Genomic DNA, 18602 nt, shown 5'->3' on the forward strand with positions numbered 1-18602 from the left:
TTTTTCATCTTTTTACCATCTAATCTTCAAAATCCACTATGTCTCCAGTTACACCCCAAGAATTGAAAGAAAAATAAGGATTGCTATTTAAAAAAATAACATTTTCTTTCATCAAAATGAGAGTAATTTAAAATATCTACTGATCAACCTGTCTGAGCATATTGACAACAAGAAAACTGTCTTTGATTCAAGATGTAACTCGAGTGATTATGCCAGGAAGAATTAATTAAATTAAATAAATTATTTCAAATAACTTATCTGTTAGAAAGTCTTTCGGTTTCGTAGGAAAAGATATCACGAATGGCAAGTCAGTAACAAAAAAAAAACACTATTATTAGCTGATCTTCTATTGGTGGTGCATATTCACCAGATCAAAAAGTATAAGAAGTTATAACAAGAAAAACAACAACAAAATCACACAATATAAACAATCATAAAAGATAAAGATACCTACAAACAAATATCAATTCAGTCAGACTTTTCTTATTATTTCAACGAAGTACTCAAAAATAACAATACAGCACACTGAAAACTTAGGCCAGTCCGTTGTTGGTTTGGCAACATTTTGATCGTAACTTTGAATTAGAGAATAGCTACTGTGTAATTGATAAAGATTGTATGTGTACATATATATGTTACAATGATTTGACCAATAGTTCATTTAGATTTATATTTTAACTATAATAATAATTACACACACATTTTAGAAAAGAGTCATTACATCCACTCATCAACACATGTTGTTTCTGGCATACTTTTTTTTTAAGGTAGTATGGTTTAACGATAAATAAATGTACTTACATAAGGCTTCAATGAAAATTTTGAATAGTTGAGGCTTATACCTATAACTACATCTGCAGCTTTTGTGAGTATCTAAGTTCCTATCACAATTTGAATGAATCAAAAGTACATAATGTACAAAAATAATAGACATTTATTTTCGAAAAATTTCAGTTTTTCAAATATTTCTCTATGATAGTGGAATTGAACCATTTCCAATCGAATTCCAAATGGTTCCCTTCTATACCCAGAAAGGCAAGTTTTCCTTCTCCATCCAGTTGTTTCAGACCAAGCCGATCCTTGAAAATATTAAATAGAAATTAATAAGATTCTTCAGAAATTGTAATGAACCCCAGTTTTCTGAGGAAAATTGGAGTTCATCTTAGTGCATTTTTTCGTTTTAAATTTCCGTCTTTGAAAATGTTTTAATTCTCGAATATTCCGTACGTTCATTCCGACAGGCGGAGTAAATGTAAAAAACCGCTTATCTGTATTTTACGTTGTTTTTCTTACATGCCGCTGAAGATTTCGACGTTTTTCATCTGTTGATATGCGATAAACCGGAGCTGACGACGTTTTTCAGTCTTGCCACATTCTGGAATTTTCAGATTTTTACCGTGGGAGGGGATATGCCTATAAAGGCAAATTTTCCCCCGCGACGGTCACTTTTGACTTCAGTTCTTCGAGTTGCACTTTTCGACTTCTCGACTGTTACTTCAGTTCGTCGGCTGACTTTTGAATTTTACTTCAGTGCTTTCCTTTCGCTTGAGTATTATTTCGCTTTCTAACGTGGTTTCTAACTTCTAGTAAAATTCAGTTGATTTTCCGTAGTACTTTCGCCGTTGAGAATAATCATTTTGTGTTATTTGCATCAGTGCTTAGAATTAATTTTTTTAGTTTTTCTTTTTTAAATCCTTTGAGTTTCGAGTGCTTGAAACAAAGGAGGTAGGTCCCCGTCTGTGCCGTTCAGTTTCTTTGTTAGACCTACGCCGTTACTTCTTTAACTTTGACACTGCTGTACTGTATCGTTTCCTGTTGTATTTTACCGTTCTTTACCCTGTTTCGCGAGTCTGACTTTTCCCTTCGCTATCAGTCATGGCGTGTTAACCCTTGGGGTACTGAAGGGAAAGTTCCGTCAACACCCCTGTCCGCGTCATAAGTGTTAAATCCGAAATCTCTTCTTTTCTGTCAGTCATGGCGTGTTAACCCTTGGGGCAGAGAATAAGAGATACCGCAAGTAGTCAGTGAAATCCCGTAGTTGCGCTAAAAATAGACATTTTCTTCGCTGTCAGTCATGGCGTGTTAACCCTTGGGGCAGCGAATAAAAGTCTCGAACAGATCCGCCCTTATTGTGTTTCATTCCCGGAGAAATACAACTACACACCGATACCGTATAGCAAGTCCTTAGCATTCGTCAGTTCTGGTTGGCGCATTTTTGTTGAACCGTTGATTTTTCACTGCACCCGGTACAAATTTCATAAAGTGCTCGTGACCGGATAAGATTTCCCGAATGTATTTTCACTGATAGAATCACTCATATTTTATATCACACATATCTCCCTTTGACATGTGATTAGTTTCCGAAGTTGTGAATAAACATTTACATAGTTCGATTTTGACTTCTTCGTTGTCGCTACTACCCTAGACAACACCGAGCTCTGTCTCTGGCTAGCAGCTACCCTGGTAGGTTTGCTATTCTTCCTATTGAAAAGAATAGCTGGCGCTCGAGATTAAGGCTTCTCCGAGAAACGCACGTTACAAAAATGGCGCCCGAGCAGGGACAGTGCAAAATCCAGTAGGAAACAACAGAGGTGAGAAACATTAACCGGACAGTGAGTGAATTCCCGAAACAGTGAGTAAAACCTAAGAACAGTGAGTAACTATTTCTTGAACCGAGAACTGTGAAAAATAAACTTGAACTGTGTTTTATTACCTGCCACTCTGTATTGAACTGTTATACTGTGAATTGAATTTGACTATATTCTGAAAATTTTCCTATTGTTGAAACCTATTGGAAATAATTTAATTAATTTGTGATTATTCCCTTTGCCGATTACTTTATTGAGTTATTGAAAACTGAACTGTTATTGCGCCGTTATATCAGTGAAAATTAATTCCGATTTCTTATTATTTCTGATTTATTGAATTGAACTGTTTTAATTTCGTATTGAAGGTGAGTGAATTTCCGAACATTGAAAATTTATTGTCACAATTGGAAAATTTAATAGGTTTTATTTACCTATCAGTTTACTAGTGAATCACCTATTACCCTGTTGATAACTTGTCTACCTGCTTTTATTTTCTGTTGACCTGTACTGTTGAAACTTACCAATTATTGCTGATTTTTCTGAAAACTGAAATTCGATTATTGCGATTTATTTTCTGGATATTGAACTTGAAAAACTATTTGGAATTTAACCTGTGCGCTCTGGTGCGATTCGAATTTCGGGAAATTTTCCGGACTATACGAAACGACTTGCGAGTGTGTGCGGTATTTCGCGAATATTTTCGAACTTTAGTGGGACTGATTGACATTTTTTTTTTTTCGAGTAACGTCGGACTTGTAAAATTTTTAGTGTGATACATCGGGACTTAGATTATTTGAGTGCGCCGGGACTTGAACTTAGATTTTTTTTTTCTGATACGCCGGGACTTAGACATTAATTTTTTTTTTTTTTTGTTGGGGTTACACTGATACCCACTTCGAACTTAAGTGAGTAGGTTAGCCAACGATTAACTCACCGGGTTGGACTTAGAACTTAAACAGATTGTGACAGACATACCGAGTGTGAAAGATTGGTGCGTTCTGAATCGGACTTCGTTGAAAATAATATGTCGAACATGGACGTAAACCGGTTACTCAGTGACGAACTTACATACGAATTACAACTGAGAGGACAATCGATACCGGGTACTGTGATGACTAAACGGAGTCTACTACGACAAGTACTTCAGGCTAATGAACCTCTATTACCCCCAACATCATTGAACCCCGCCTCGGAGATTGAGATTTGCCAAAATAAACTCACCGATTTAGTGGAATCCCTTCAGAACTTCAATCATGAGAATGCGGCTAACGAATTTTCGCGAATTTACACCCGATTGATACACATACAAGGAAGGCTGGACTTTATTGTTACTGCAGACACAACACAGTTACAACTAGTTGGACAAATGAAGGCGACTACAGCTAAGGCGTTGGAGACACTAGAGGAGCTACGTCAGAGGAGTAATCGTGAACGGCCGCAACCATCTAACCGACATCGGAGGTCTCTCTTAGATGTGGAGGTGCCCAGTTCGCCTGGTGTGTCACCAATCCAACCGGAACGGATTTCAGGGCTCCGAGAGCCATCGCTTATCGACTTGGGAGATGGTGTCGACCCTCCTGTAGCGGTCGATGTCTCACATACTGGAACACCTGTAAGGAACCCAACATTAGAAGAAGTCATGAATGAGACAAGGCAGACATGTACAGCATTACTGCGACAGTTACCAGCGATACCTCTCACGCAGTCACAGGACTGTAGAACAACAACACCTGAGGGTCTGACACAGGGTAGATGGATTAATTCTACACGAAGGGTGTCTTTTCCACACTTACCTGCACCTTGGATAAGTTCTGACCGACCAGTCATCACAACACCTGCCAGATCAGAACCGGAGTCCCGATCAACAATACCAACTATCCCGGTACACAAATGGAACATTTCCTTTGATGGCACTGGAAGTGTGACCGGATTCCTTGAGGAAGTGGAGAGGCTGGCTGAATCCCGTAAAGTGTCCCTGGAACAAGTTTTCGAATCAGTTTATGAATTACTACGGAAAGATGCAAGGGATTGGTTTATTCCCAGGAGAGGTACTTTCGAGGACTGGGAAGATTTTTCCAACCAACTGAAAGAAGCATTTCTGCCTGTCAACTATGAGGAGAATCTGTTGGAGGAAATAAAAAGACGAACACAAGGACCTGAAGAAAAGCTGCTTCTGTATGTTACTCGGATGCAGAACTTGTTCCAGAAGCTCACCTATACAAAACCATCCGAGGTGGAGCAGATCCGACTCATCCGACAAAGGTTGATTCCGCCCTTACAACAGGCCTTGGCCTTCCAGGAGACCAAGACGTATGATGAACTTCTCCGTAAAGGAAAAGTTTTTGAACTGGTCCAGTGGCAGATGAGCCAGTACACCCGGCCACCCTCGAAGCCAGGTTTCGTGGAGGAACCTCACCTGACGTACACTCCCCGTCAGCTAAACCGATATCAAGCAAGTTTTTCTGTGGATACCGGAGAACAGGTACAAACAACTGATCATAGGAAATCAATCCCGCCGACACCAGCTGGCCAGACACGACTTTCTCCGCCGGGGGAAAGCCGTCCAAAGCCGCCCAGATCCAGAGAGTCAACAGTACATCAACAGGAATCACACCGTCCGACTTCTGGAGACAGGTCCGAAGGTAGATCCGGAACTTCAACACCGCCACCCCGCCGTCGAGCCGAAAATAGCCACGCTGACCGGACCCAATCATCATCAGGGAGGAGAGTGTCCTTCCAGACACAGTGTTTCCGATGTGGTGGATATGGCCACATGCGTCGAGAATGTCGCAGGCCACCGAAAATTTTCTGTTCTCGATGCCAGAGGGAGAACATTCTATCACGAGACTGCCCGTGTTCGGAAAACTAAAGGGGAGATTGGAGACGGAGTCGACCACATCTCCCGGAATCTTGACTCCACTGACACCGACCACCTGTAATGATAACCGACCGTTAATAGAGGTCAAAATAGCCGGCAAACACTTCCGAGCACTGATAGATACAGGAGCGACCAGGAGTTTTTGCAGTCAAGCCGTTTCCGATCGGTGTGAAAGTAAAGGAATCACCGGACAAACAATGCACAACAGTTTTGCAGTAATAGCGAACGGAAAAACCACCGTCACGCCGAAACTGTACACCACCACCGTGCAAATTTCCGATTACACACTGCCTGATTTGAAATTCTTACTGGTGCCAAGCTTACCGGTAGACATTATACTGGGGATGGATGTTCTGTCGACTTTCAAGTTTTCCGTGAATCTTAGTACCGCCGAGTGCTTTCTGGAAGGCCGACTGATCTCGAAGCCGATGGCCCCCGTCGAAACCGCCGCAGAGGTTCACACCGCCGAAGAACACCTATTGGAACTGACAGAATCTCAGAAACAAGAACTGGAGGCATTTCTGACCGAGGAATTAAAGAAGTTCGAAGACCTGTATGGTACAACCGACCTGATTGAACACAAGATCAAACTGAAACCGGGCACCGAACCGATCAAACAACGGTACCGACCCCTAAATCCGAAAATGCAGGAGATCTTCAATCAGGAAGTGGACCGTATGTTGGCTGAGGGAGTGATTGAACCCTCCAAGTCACCGTGGAGTTCACCTGTTGTATTGGTCAAGAAGAAAGACGGAAAGTACCGTTTCTGCATCGACTTCCGTGCTGTTAACCAAGTGTCTGTGAAAGATGCATACCCTTTGCCGTACATTTCTGGGATTCTGGACAAACTCCGAAAAGCGAAGTACATCTCCACACTGGACCTGAAACAAGGATACTGGCAGATACCATTAGCAAAGGAGAGCCGTCCGATTACTGCATTTACCGTCCCCGGAAGAGGTCTGTTCCAATTCACCGTGATGCCGTTCGGTTTACATGCAAGCCCAGCCACCTTCCAGAGGTTCCTAGACACCGTCATTGGCCCAGAAATGGAACCGGAAGCGTTCGCTTACCTGGACGATATAGTTGTCCTGGGGGAAACTTTCGAGGAGCACCTGGAGAACTTAAGAGAAGTATTCCGACGGTTGAGAGAAGCTAATCTTCGTCTCAACCCCGACAAGTGTGACTTTGTGCGAAAATCCCTAAAATACCTTGGACATGTCGTCACCTCCGATGGCATCTGTACCGATCCCGACAAAGTGTCTTCGATAGTGTCTTTACCAATACCGAAAACCGTCCGAGAACTTCGTCGATTCCTTGGAGTTGCCAGCTGGTACCGTCGTTTCATAGAGAACTTCTCCGATTTAGTTTCTCCGTTGACTCGATTACTGCAGAAGAAACACCGTTGGAAATGGGGAGAAGACCAGCAGAAGGCCTTCGAGCTTCTGAAACAAAAACTCACAGAATCTCCGATACTGGCTTGTCCAGACTTCACCCAACCGTTCGTTCTGCAAACTGACGCCAGTGACATGGGCCTTGGAGGTGCCCTAACACAAGTGATCGATGGAGAAGAGAGAGTAATCGCCTATGTGAGCCGAACACTAAACCCCGCAGAGAAAAATTACTCAGTGTCAGAAAAGGAATGTCTCGCCATAGTATTTTCCATAGAGAAACTGCGACCGTACCTAGAAGGATTCCATTTCACAGTAATTTCCGATCACATGAGTCTGAAATGGCTAAACTCCATCAAGTCGCCGTCCGGAAGAATTGCTCGATGGGCCGTTTTCCTTCAGCAATTCGACTTCGAAGTCCAGTACCGTAAAGGATCGATGAACAAAGTAGCCGACAGCCTGTCCCGAAACCCGTTGCCGTCCCTAGATTCCGTATGTTTATCCGAGATAGAAACAACCCAGTGTAAATGGTACAACAAAAAGTTACAGGAGGTGGAAAAAGACCCAGCAAATTTTCCTGACTACGCCGTTGAAAATGGAAAACTGTTGCGACATTTCTGGGACTCATCCGACTTCACAGAAGATGGAACCGGCCAACCCTGGAAACTCTGTGTACCATCCGAACAGCGAACAGAAGTACTGCAGGAAAACCACGACTCAGAACTAGCAGGTCACATGGGGATTGCTAAGACGATTGCACGGATAGCCAGAAATTATTACTGGCCAGGGATGTTTAGAGACATTGCGAAATACGTGAGGAACTGCACATCGTGCCAAAAGTACAAAGTTTCGCAACAGAAAACCCCTGGTAAGATGCAACCACACCGAATGGCGGATGCGCCGTTCCAAGAAGTATCCACGGACATAGTTGGACCATTGCCACGGTCAAAAAAGGGAAACTCCTACATCGTGGTAATGCAAGACCGGTTCACAAAGTGGGTAGAGTGTCGTCCGTTGCGGAAAGCTACCGCCAAAACTGTTTATTCGGCCCTCTACGAACAAGTCATACTGAAATACGGTTGCCCAAAACTAGTAATATCCGACAATGGAGTACAATTCGACAGCAGGCTATTCAAGAACAGTCTCCGAGAGCTGAACATCGCTCACCGTTTCACACCACCGTATACTCCTCAGTGCAATCCTGTAGAAAGAGCTAACCGTACCCTGAAGACCATGATAGCACAGTTTTGTGAAGCCGATCAACGAACCTGGGATGAAAAGATAGGAGAGTTAACGTTTGCCATCAATACCGCTAAACAGGAGTCTACTGGATTTACACCGGCATTTTTAAATTATGGAAGGGAACTAGAAGTCCCGAGGGCGATTTATTCGACAAACCCCCACAATGAAGGAATGAACGGAGAATCCAACCGTACAGAAGAAGAAAATAGAGACATGACTTACCGTACTCAGCAGATCAAACATCTCCAGGAGGCTTATGAGTTCGTCCGTACTAAACTGTACCGTGCTTTCCAGCAACAGGCTCACCACTACAATCTTCGACGAAGAGAAATCCGATACCATGTGGGAGATAAAGTTCTACGCCGGGACCGTCCTTTATCCTCTGCCGTTGACAGTTTCGCCGCCAAGTTGGCTCCGAAGTTTTCCGGACCGTTTACCGTTGTTAAAGTTGTTTCACCTGTCGTCTATGACCTGAAAGATACAGAGGGTAGAAAAATCACTAACATACACATTAAAGATTTAAAACCATTTCATGCATAATATATATTATTGTCATGATCCGTTAACCGTTCTATAGAAATAACCTCTGAAAGGAGGGAATCCGTTATTTTTTCCGTTCTGAATATATATATATTTTTTTCTGTTACCGATTATATTATTATTTTCCGTTTACCTGTTTATCTGAATAACTGTAGTTGCTCAATTAACCAGAACCAATGCATCCAGACAATCTGTCTCCAAGAATCAACGGATAGAATCACCCCGGAAGAAGTTAAACAAGTTCCGCATGCAAACCAGTAGGGAGTTAGCCCTCTGTGCCTGTCCAAGAAACCAAGGCCACCTGCAAGAAGAAATCTCGTTAATAGGATGCCCATTATCAAACATAATTATAACCGACTACACCGTTACAATTCCGTTCAAATTCCGTACAGGCACCACCGTTGACCGAAATTCCGTATCTACAGATTTTCAACCGTTCAACATGCAATTATAAATCAAACCTGTTAAAACTGTCCGAAAAATCTGTTACTTATGTAAGGAATACCAATAAAGGATACTGTTTCACATTACAACTGAGTATATCCGTCTATTAATCCAATAGATCTAACCAATTTCTGTCCTGAACCGAATCGAAATTACTGCACCGTCAATTTAACACTGTTTACCTGAAGAAAACACCGTCTACCTGAAAACAGAGTACAGAGAAAAACCGTTCCAAGAAGAAAAGTTGACCACGAGGAACGATGAAGATTGGAGAGTTTATTGTTAGAAATTACCCACCTGCAAGTCTCATACCGGATCCGAAAGTCTCAACGTCCGTACAGCCGGGTCACACCAGCCCATTGAGCCCCACGTCGAGCTGTTGGAGGCTTTCCACCTGTTGCAGCTCCCACGATTCCTGGGTAACCTACAAAACCACGATGGAATTCAAACACCCGCCAAACACAGTTAAATTAGGTACTCACCGGAGGGATGAAGCATGGCACGCTTCCGACCAGCGATGAAGATGAATTTCCACATAGAGAGGGAGGATTTTCCACTGTTATACACCATTTATCCACGGAACGCTGAACAAAGTTCTTTGACAAGATGGCGGAGACCTGCGCCGAAATGACTGACGCTGACGTTTCTGCGTGCGCATTGGAACTACTATTCCAACCATAGAGAGGATAAGTACTTGAGTTGTAAACTGGTCACGAGTACAGGTGGCGCGCGCGAAAGTAAGGTCATTATTTCTAGGGTAGATAGAGTCGTGAAATTAAGCTCACTATTTCATCGTAAGTTAATTTCTTCCGAGGTGGAGGTGGTGTAATGAACCCCAGTTTTCTGAGGAAAATTGGAGTTCATCTTAGTGCATTTTTTCGTTTTAAATTTCCGTCTTTGAAAATGTTTTAATTCTCGAATATTCCGTACGTTCATTCCGACAGGCGGAGTAAATGTAAAAAACCGCTTATCTGTATTTTACGTTGTTTTTCTTACATGCCGCTGAAGATTTCGACGTTTTTCATCTGTTGATATGCGATAAACCGGAGCTGACGACGTTTTTCAGTCTTGCCACATTCTGGAATTTTCAGATTTTTACCGTGGGAGGGGATATGCCTATAAAGGCAAATTTTCCCCCGCGACGGTCACTTTTGACTTCAGTTCTTCGAGTTGCACTTTTCGACTTCTCGACTGTTACTTCAGTTCGTCGGCTGACTTTTGAATTTTACTTCAGTGCTTTCCTTTCGCTTGAGTATTATTTCGCTTTCTAACGTGGTTTCTAACTTCTAGTAAAATTCAGTTGATTTTCCGTAGTACTTTCGCCGTTGAGAATAATCATTTTGTGTTATTTGCATCAGTGCTTAGAATTAATTTTTTTAGTTTTTCTTTTTTAAATCCTTTGAGTTTCGAGTGCTTGAAACAAAGGAGGTAGGTCCCCGTCTGTGCCGTTCAGTTTCTTTGTTAGACCTACGCCGTTACTTCTTTAACTTTGACACTGCTGTACTGTATCGTTTCCTGTTGTATTTTACCGTTCTTTACCCTGTTTCGCGAGTCTGACTTTTCCCTTCGCTATCAGTCATGGCGTGTTAACCCTTGGGGTACTGAAGGGAAAGTTCCGTCAACACCCCTGTCCGCGTCATAAGTGTTAAATCCGAAATCTCTTCTTTTCTGTCAGTCATGGCGTGTTAACCCTTGGGGCAGAGAATAAGAGATACCGCAAGTAGTCAGTGAAATCCCGTAGTTGCGCTAAAAATAGACATTTTCTTCGCTGTCAGTCATGGCGTGTTAACCCTTGGGGCAGCGAATAAAAGTCTCGAACAGATCCGCCCTTATTGTGTTTCATTCCCGGAGAAATACAACTACACACCGATACCGTATAGCAAGTCCTTAGCATTCGTCAGTTCTGGTTGGCGCATTTTTGTTGAACCGTTGATTTTTCACTGCACCCGGTACAAATTTCATAAAGTGCTCGTGACCGGATAAGATTTCCCGAATGTATTTTCACTGATAGAATCACTCATATTTTATATCACACATATCTCCCTTTGACATGTGATTAGTTTCCGAAGTTGTGAATAAACATTTACATAGTTCGATTTTGACTTCTTCGTTGTCGCTACTACCCTAGACAACACCGAGCTCTGTCTCTGGCTAGCAGCTACCCTGGTAGGTTTGCTATTCTTCCTATTGAAAAGAATAGCTGGCGCTCGAGATTAAGGCTTCTCCGAGAAACGCACGTTACAAAATACACGGAGAAAAAAAATTCAAAATGTGGTAGATATTTGCGCATACTAAAGACTAAAATAATATTTGGCAAGAGCCAAGTATAATATTTGTTATTGAATGTGCAGTCTTCTCGCTGCAGTTTAATGAAACCCTGTACCTTTAATGATAAGGTAATAAAAACTAAAAACTCACCTCTACATACAAATCAGAGGACCTCAAATCAGTTACTATTTCTGCTTGTCCAGGTTTGTAAAAGCCAAACCATTCAGTTTCGACAGGTTGAACAATAGAATCGTTGAGGAATTTGACCATCACGAAGTTCTCCAGGGTGAGCAATCTGTCTTTATACGTCTGGTTCATAGTCAATTCGTTGTTTATGTCTGATAGGAAAGAACTATAGTTTTTGTACATGTCTTCGTTAAGAGGATCGTGCCAATAAGTGGCTTGCACCAATGTTTTCTGCACCCACCTATAAAAAATAAGAATGATATAGTTTATAAAAAAGATACAGATTTATTGGATCGTTTTCGTGTTCAGTTTGAAAAGCAGCGAAGAAATAAAAAATAGATAATGTGAATTGTGAAAGCACACACAAATTACAAGATGTAGGTTAGGTTAAGAGATCTAGTTTGAATTCTCACCCATAATAAGCAGCATGGTTCAAAAGTCTTCTGATATAGTCGCATGTTTTGGATGACAAACCTCCACAGTTAGGCAAACCATACACTCCCTGGTGTTGACCACCAAGGGTGATCAAATTTTTCATCTTAGCTTCTTGGCATCTTTGTACCAACGCTCTCCTGAAAATTGACACCAAATTAAAACATAATCCATCATTATCAGACGACAAGAGGTGAAGGGAAATACTGAATATTAAAGGTTTTCAGTGTGACCTGCTAATATGTACCTATAATATATAAGTTATTCTTCTGGATTGACTCTATAAAATGAGCATTTTTTTTAATGGATACTTACAAGAACTGAGATCCCTGCGAGAAACCTACAGCATTGAAACCATTCGACAGCAAAGGATCACCTTTGATAGTATCGCAAGCATATTGAATCTGTTTGTCAGGGTGCATGAAATAACCATTTTCCATGTCATCAACTATGTTTTTACCTATTTTCAGTGAAACGACATGTACACCTGGCAGAGTTTCTTCAATTTTCTTCTTTATGCCTCCTATACTGAAGGGAAAGCAACAACTGTCTCCTATATCGAAACCAAGAAAAATCAGAGTGAAGTTAACCCACATGATGAAGCTATAAGTTCTTATGAAAGGTTTGAAAGCACAATACAATAAAAATATTGTTTCCATTCAAAGATTTTCTTGGAAAATTTTTTATACATGACTACACCATATTATTATTGAAAATAATATTTAACGACTGAAGAAACTATTCTGCATTCTGCAATATGAACATTTATATTGGGAATTTTCATTTAAGACTTCATTCTGGTATTGATTAAGAAATTATACAAATTCCTTCACTAACCGAATTGAAAGTATTCACTACGACCTTGGAAGACCCTGTTCTCGTTACGCCACTGCAAATTGCTTATTATATCGACCTTAACCTCCACTTAGGTTAGAATGGAATTCTTCAAATTTAAATGGATCTACTTTGGAAACTTACCCATCCCATGCCACAACACTACCGGCGTGAAAGATGCTTCATTCTGGTATTCTGCACAGATAACATTCTGAACGACACAAAGAGCACTCAAAAACCAAAAGAACTTGACTCTATTATCCATATTGTACTACTTAAGCGTCCAGTAGCTCTGAATAGGTACTGTTCTTACAATATAAGACTATGAAATGATTGATTGAGCGACTTGAACACAAGTCAGTATTGTTCTAGTTTTGGTATGCTCCAGGCTCCAGTGCTGTAGATACATACTTTAATACAGAGATAAGACTAATTAATTAATATTTACTCGAGTGTTTTCGATAAAGCATCGATTAAAAGTAGCGGGTGGACAACAAACAAAAATAAAATATGCAATGTATCCAATTGGATTCCACGAGATTCAATAATAATTTGTTGATTGTTACGACTGAGTAAACGAGTACCGATGACTTCATATCTCAAATTTGGGACACGCTGTACAACATTTTCTTATAAAGTGTGTTTCTTCAATTCTTCAACTTCAACCCCATCCAACGTCCGTTTTTCAAATGGAAAAATACAGAGACAGAGGTTGTCTCTGGAAAAATATACCACGTGTGAGCTTTTGGAAAGCTTGTGGGAGTGTTATTAGAGGAAACACAAAAGTTTCTTGTGAAAAAAATTAATAATTTCTCAACGCTGAAACAAGTTAATTCAGTTCCGATTGCACTTATTTGTTGGCAATAAAATTGAATTTTTTTCCTACCCCTTAGCTGCAACCCTACCCTATTTTATATTTTCTCAAGAAGCTGCACATGTACAAAATTTATAGCTCTCTCAAAAAGAGAATACCTCAAGTGTTCATTTCGAATTCATAACTCTGGTATAGTGATTTTAAAGCGATTCTCATCAGATTTCAGGCAACATAAAATTGGATGGACAGGATACGTTTTCATTTCTTCAGAACTGCTCTGATTTAACTGTTGAGAAAATAAATCATATTTTAGTAAAAATAAGTGGGTAAGTATGAATATATGAAAAATATGTGTTTCGATGGATAATTATGAGAATTTTTTAGTTAGTTTTTCAATTTTATCCAGAATTTATACCAATATGTAATATGGAATTAATGATTCTTGATGAAATATAGTATTATATGGTGTTACATGAAAAAATACCAAATTAATCGATAACATTTAATAACTGAGCATAATACAGATCTCATAAATATATTTTTGGATTGGAATGAATATCAATACCATATGGAAGAATTAAATATTCTTGCGAAGTCTAATGTCAAAATAATCTCATCTACAAGGGCCACAATTCCATGGAATGTTAAAGTCAAATACTCTTCAAAATCGATATGAGTTGATTGTTTTAGAAGAAATTATTTATCATCATTCAATTATTAAAACTCTTGTTTCAATGAAGAACATCGAGCTTAAATTGTTCCTCATTTGTATTTATGTAGAATTATTTCTTGTTTCTAAGATGTTTTATGGGATTTTGATAATTTATGGTCTGAACTAGCATTTTTTTCTTTCAAATGTTCATAACATTACAAAGGAATTTCCGATTATTTTTCTTTCTTATCTAATTGGAAACTACAAAATTGTTTCGAGCATACATGAAAGGTATTCCATTTTTTCTTTTAGGTGTGGCCAATGCTTGCAATCTCCAACAAACTTTTAAGTATGAAGAATAAGTTAAAAACTCCTTTTGTCAGTTTCCATTTGTTTTCCGATTGATTCGTATGGTTTTGATATTGTCGATGATTATATTCTGATTACTATATTTTTCCTCTATTCACGTCTACAAGGAGTTTTGCAGAGAAAAATAAATAGGGTACAAGTAGTAAGGTACAAGTTTACCAAATCTAGGGATGAATATTTGTTATTTCAAAGAGTTATTCTTCCTGTATTGACGCCAACGATTCCAACCATAGCTTCGTGTAGTCTTTTTTGTTGGTACAGAATATTCCAGTTTTCACTGATTCAGGATAGCCAAATTTTGGCTCTTCACCAATGGGTCTGAGTATAAAATTATCCTTATTGGGATCGATGTGTTCATATATATAAGTGGAGTATAGAATTTTTCTTGGACGACCGATGAAAGTAACGTTGCTGAATCTCATGTATTGTTGTCCCTTGGTGTCACCTACTGGGATTACATTCTTGCCGTAAACTGGATTTGGCGTTTGCAGTTTTACCCTGGAAATTATTGAAGATCTCACTGATTTGATCTTGGCTTAGACAAAGAGGGGTGAATAACATTGAAGATATATACAGGGTGTCCCAAAACTAGTGAACCAAACGTCACACCACGGTAGAGTAGATCGAATACTATCAAATGACACCAACATTAGTTGAGCGAAAATGTTGCGTTTCCAAAAAACATAACCTGAAGTTGCCGATTTTCGGTCTATTTTTCTAATCACAGGGCCAATTTGTGATTAAGGACAGCGTTTTTCGCCCATATTATCACCCCTATAGAGGGGGTTTATTCTGAGTAATGAAAATTATGCAGAAAAAACAATTGTTTTAATATACATTCACTTGGGTTTTCGATTAACTACTTGGAATAGTTTAGGTGTGATAAAACAATAATCTAGGATTAATATGATTAAAATCGCTATCCTTTGTCACAAACTGACCATGTGATTGAAAAAAATGGTTCGAAAATCGGCTACTTTATGTCTTTTCATAAAATTTTGATTATTTTAGAAACGGTATATTTTCGCTGAACTAATATTGATGTCATTCAATAGTATTTGGTCTACTCTATCGTGGTGTGACGTTTGAGTCACTAGTTTTGGGACACCCTGTATACAGGGTGTCTGTAAACAAATTCGTATTACTTAGGGAGATGATTCCTCGATATAAATACGCAGGAGTAGTTCCGATAAATTTTTTTCGAAATCAACCTCCCTTCCAAGATATAGCCTTAGAGAGGCGATGACGAGTTGAGTTTTTAATTTTTTTTACGAGTTCTAAAAAACACTGAGTCATAAAACTATACATAATATAAAGCACTAAGTAGATGTTACGCACACAATTGTTTTAGATTTCATAACTTTATTATTAGGGGTTGAGAATAACAACCCCTTATGATTTTCTTTCAAAAATTGTTTTTGTGGCATAGATTTTCGAAAAATAAAATTCTCTTATAGTTTCCCATTCATTTCTGGAGAAAAAAAGTCTGTTGCAAAATTCCGATACAGTCGATACTTTTCTCTGAATAAATAAAAATTTACAAGCAGTATATTTACGAAGGTCTATGAGGCAGAGAGTTGATGCATGTATTTTAGCGGGATGTAGGGATTCTATGGAACACTTATACGATGAAATGGAATGAAAAGTGATCAGAACTGCTTGTAAGTTTTTATTTATTCCGAGAAAAGTATCGATTGTATCGAAATTTTGCAAGAGACTTATTTTTATTTATAACATTACATTTTGAAGAATCAATATAAATTTATGAAAAATATATGCATAATACTAACTGTACGATGTATGTCTTCTTTGAAATGAAATTAAAGAAAATCAATTATGACTAAAGAACACTGTGAAGAAGTAAAAAAATCAATATCAAATTCAACAAAAACTGCTTTGATATTTTTTGCGAAAATGAATTTTAGTCCCCAAGTTTCGAAACAATTGAATTGGCACAATGTTATTTGCTCAAGGAGTTAATCAAAAATAGAAAAGCATCCCAAAATTCAGTACTCACTGACTAGTTTTCCGGAAAAGATTGTCGAGGTACCACAAGCAATACAGCACCAATAGATTGAACGTAAATATTAAACGGTGCATTCTGGTTTCAGCAGAATCGACACAAACGAAAATATCAACAGCTAGCACAGATAGACTTGTTGGAATAATCTATTAGTTCGCGACAATGCGAGTGAATTGCTTCACATTTGAAAAATGCGCTGGAGGAAAATTGCATGTAGTTGAGGAGTAATTCGCTTAAGAAGCAGCTAATTCGATAAGCTTGCTAGTCAGGTGCGTTTTGTTTCACCTCTAGCTGATCTTCCGAGATGAGGGATCAGGAAAAATAGAATAATTCAACTTATTTTGGCCTTGACCATGAACGAAAGTCAGTGTTGTTTTGTTGTTCACTGATGCATTTCGAATCCAATCAAGAACTTGTAGAAATCTCTCATTTGAAATATGCAACCATAAAGATAAATTTCGTACGTGTTCTTGAATAACTTTAGTTATACAGGGTGTCTGTAAAAAAATGCGAAGGACTTAGGGCGATGATTCCTCGATGAAAAGGGGTATTTCCTATAATTTTTTTTCAAAACCGACCTCCCTTCCAAGATACAGCCTTTGGAAGATGACGAGTTGACAGTTTTCAATTTTTTTTATGGGTTCTACAAAACACTGAGTCATTAAACTATATACATAATATGAAGCACTAAGTAAATGTTACTCACACAATTTTTTAGATTTCATAACATTATTATTAGGGGTTGAAAATAAGAACCCCTTATGATTTTCCTTCAAAAATTGTTTTGGTGGGGTAGATTTTCGTAAAATAAAATTCACTTATGGTTTCCCAATTAAATTCTGGAGAAAAAAAAGCTCTTGGTAAATTTCGATATAGTCGATTATTTTCTCGGAATAAATAAAAACTTACAAGCAGTTCTCATCACTGTTCATTCCATTTCATCGTATAAGTGTTCCATAGAATTATTACCTCCCGGTAAAATACATGCATCATCAACCCTCTGCTTGACCTTCGTATACTGCTTGTAAGTTTTTATTTATTCCGGGAAAGTTATCGTCTGTATCGAAATTTTGCAAGAGACTTTTTTTCTCCATAATTGAATGGGAAATCATAAAAGAATATTATTTTTCGAAAATCTATTCCACGAAAACAATTTTCGAAGGAAGTCATAAGGGGTTGTTATTTTCAGCCCCTAATAATAAAGTTATGTAATCTAAAAATATTGTGTGTGTACCATCTACTTAGTGCTTCATATTATGTGAAGTTTTATGACTCATTGTTTTTTTGAACCCGTAAAAAAAATTAAAAACTGTGAACTCGTCATCGCCTTCCAAAGGCTGCATCTTGGAAGGCAGGTCGATTCCGAAAAAAATTTATAGGAACTACCTCTGCTTATTTTCATCGAGGAATCATCCCCCTTAGTCCTCCGCAGTTGTTTACAGACACCCTGTAAGTTTCAAAAATTACTGTTTAATCCCCCATAATGGTTTTTTTTCGTTTGATATTGATTGAAGAATACCAACCTGCGACTGTGATATTTTATATTTTACATATTTTATTCGATATCTTACCAAGGCTGTAGAAGGGCCACGAAATATTTTAAAAATGTTTTTCGCTAAATTCCGTAATTAATAAAATTCCGACATTAGCGTAGCCTGTTATTTTTTGCGGGGCCTGGGAGCTAAATGTTGTTCCATTTTTCGTTCATTTTCAGAGAAAAATTTTGTCTATCTGATTTGTCCCTGACAAATAAGTGCAAGAATTTGAGCTGAAGCAAATCAAATATTTCCATTTTTTTATTGATTTTGTTTCAGAGACTGGGAGTGAAAATCCTAAAGAGTGTCAGAAGATGAGTTTGACGCTATCTGATGAATAAGTATTTGAACGTTTTGTAAAATAAATATATTCTTCATATTTTCTCGTATAATGCGCCGTTTTCGAATA

At 38.8% G+C, this 18602-nt stretch overlaps 2 protein-coding genes and 1 long non-coding RNA gene across 3 annotated transcripts; all 3 read right to left on the reverse strand.

Moving 5' to 3' along the window:
• Nucleotides 1-331: 331 nt before the first annotated feature.
• On the reverse strand, nucleotides 332-13199 carry LOC123321647 (palmitoyl-protein thioesterase 1). The gene is made up of 5 exons (XM_044909371.1): nucleotides 12945-13199; nucleotides 12282-12519; nucleotides 11948-12106; nucleotides 11499-11775; nucleotides 332-1079 (listed from the first exon to the last, which is right to left on the reverse strand). The coding sequence occupies exons 1-5, from the start codon at nucleotides 13063-13065 to the stop codon at nucleotides 951-953; spliced, it is 924 nt and encodes a 307-aa protein (XP_044765306.1). The 5' UTR covers nucleotides 13066-13199; the 3' UTR covers nucleotides 332-950.
• Nucleotides 8509-9451, reverse strand: LOC123321654. The gene is made up of 3 exons (XR_006538902.1): nucleotides 9378-9451; nucleotides 8770-8937; nucleotides 8509-8567 (listed from the first exon to the last, which is right to left on the reverse strand). It is a non-coding gene; the product is annotated as an uncharacterized LOC123321654 (long non-coding RNA).
• A 1465-nt stretch (nucleotides 13200-14664) lies between the features above and the next one.
• LOC123313903 lies at nucleotides 14665-16961 on the reverse strand. The gene is made up of 2 exons (XM_044899009.1): nucleotides 16653-16961; nucleotides 14665-15133 (listed from the first exon to the last, which is right to left on the reverse strand). The coding sequence occupies exons 1-2, from the start codon at nucleotides 16733-16735 to the stop codon at nucleotides 14830-14832; spliced, it is 387 nt and encodes a 128-aa protein (XP_044754944.1). The 5' UTR covers nucleotides 16736-16961; the 3' UTR covers nucleotides 14665-14829.
• Between the last annotated feature and the right edge of the window lie 1641 nt (nucleotides 16962-18602).

The sequence above is a fragment of the Coccinella septempunctata genome, chromosome 1, assembly GCF_907165205.1.
Source record: "Coccinella septempunctata chromosome 1, icCocSept1.1, whole genome shotgun sequence".
NCBI lineage: Eukaryota > Metazoa > Arthropoda > Insecta > Coleoptera > Coccinellidae > Coccinella > Coccinella septempunctata.

Excerpts from the sequence above, each read along its gene's own strand:
- LOC123321647 (XM_044909371.1), bottom strand. The coding sequence starts at position 13,065 with ATGGATAATAGAGTCAAGTTCTTTTGGTTTTTGAGTGCTCTTTGTGTC. Across the intron at positions 12,520-12,944 it reads AGTGTTGTGGCATGGGATGG|GAGACAGTTGTTGCTTTCCC; the intron begins GTAAGTTTCCAA and ends GTTTCGATATAG. Across the intron at positions 12,107-12,281 it reads TCGCAGGGATCTCAGTTCTT|GAGAGCGTTGGTACAAAGAT; the intron begins GTAAGTATCCAT and ends GTCAATTTTCAG.
- LOC123313903 (XM_044899009.1), bottom strand. The coding sequence starts at position 16,735 with ATGCACCGTTTAATATTTACGTTCAATCTATTGGTGCTGTATTGCTTG. Across the intron at positions 15,134-16,652 it reads CTTTTCCGGAAAACTAGTCA|GGTAAAACTGCAAACGCCAA; the intron begins GTGAGTACTGAA and ends AATAATTTCCAG.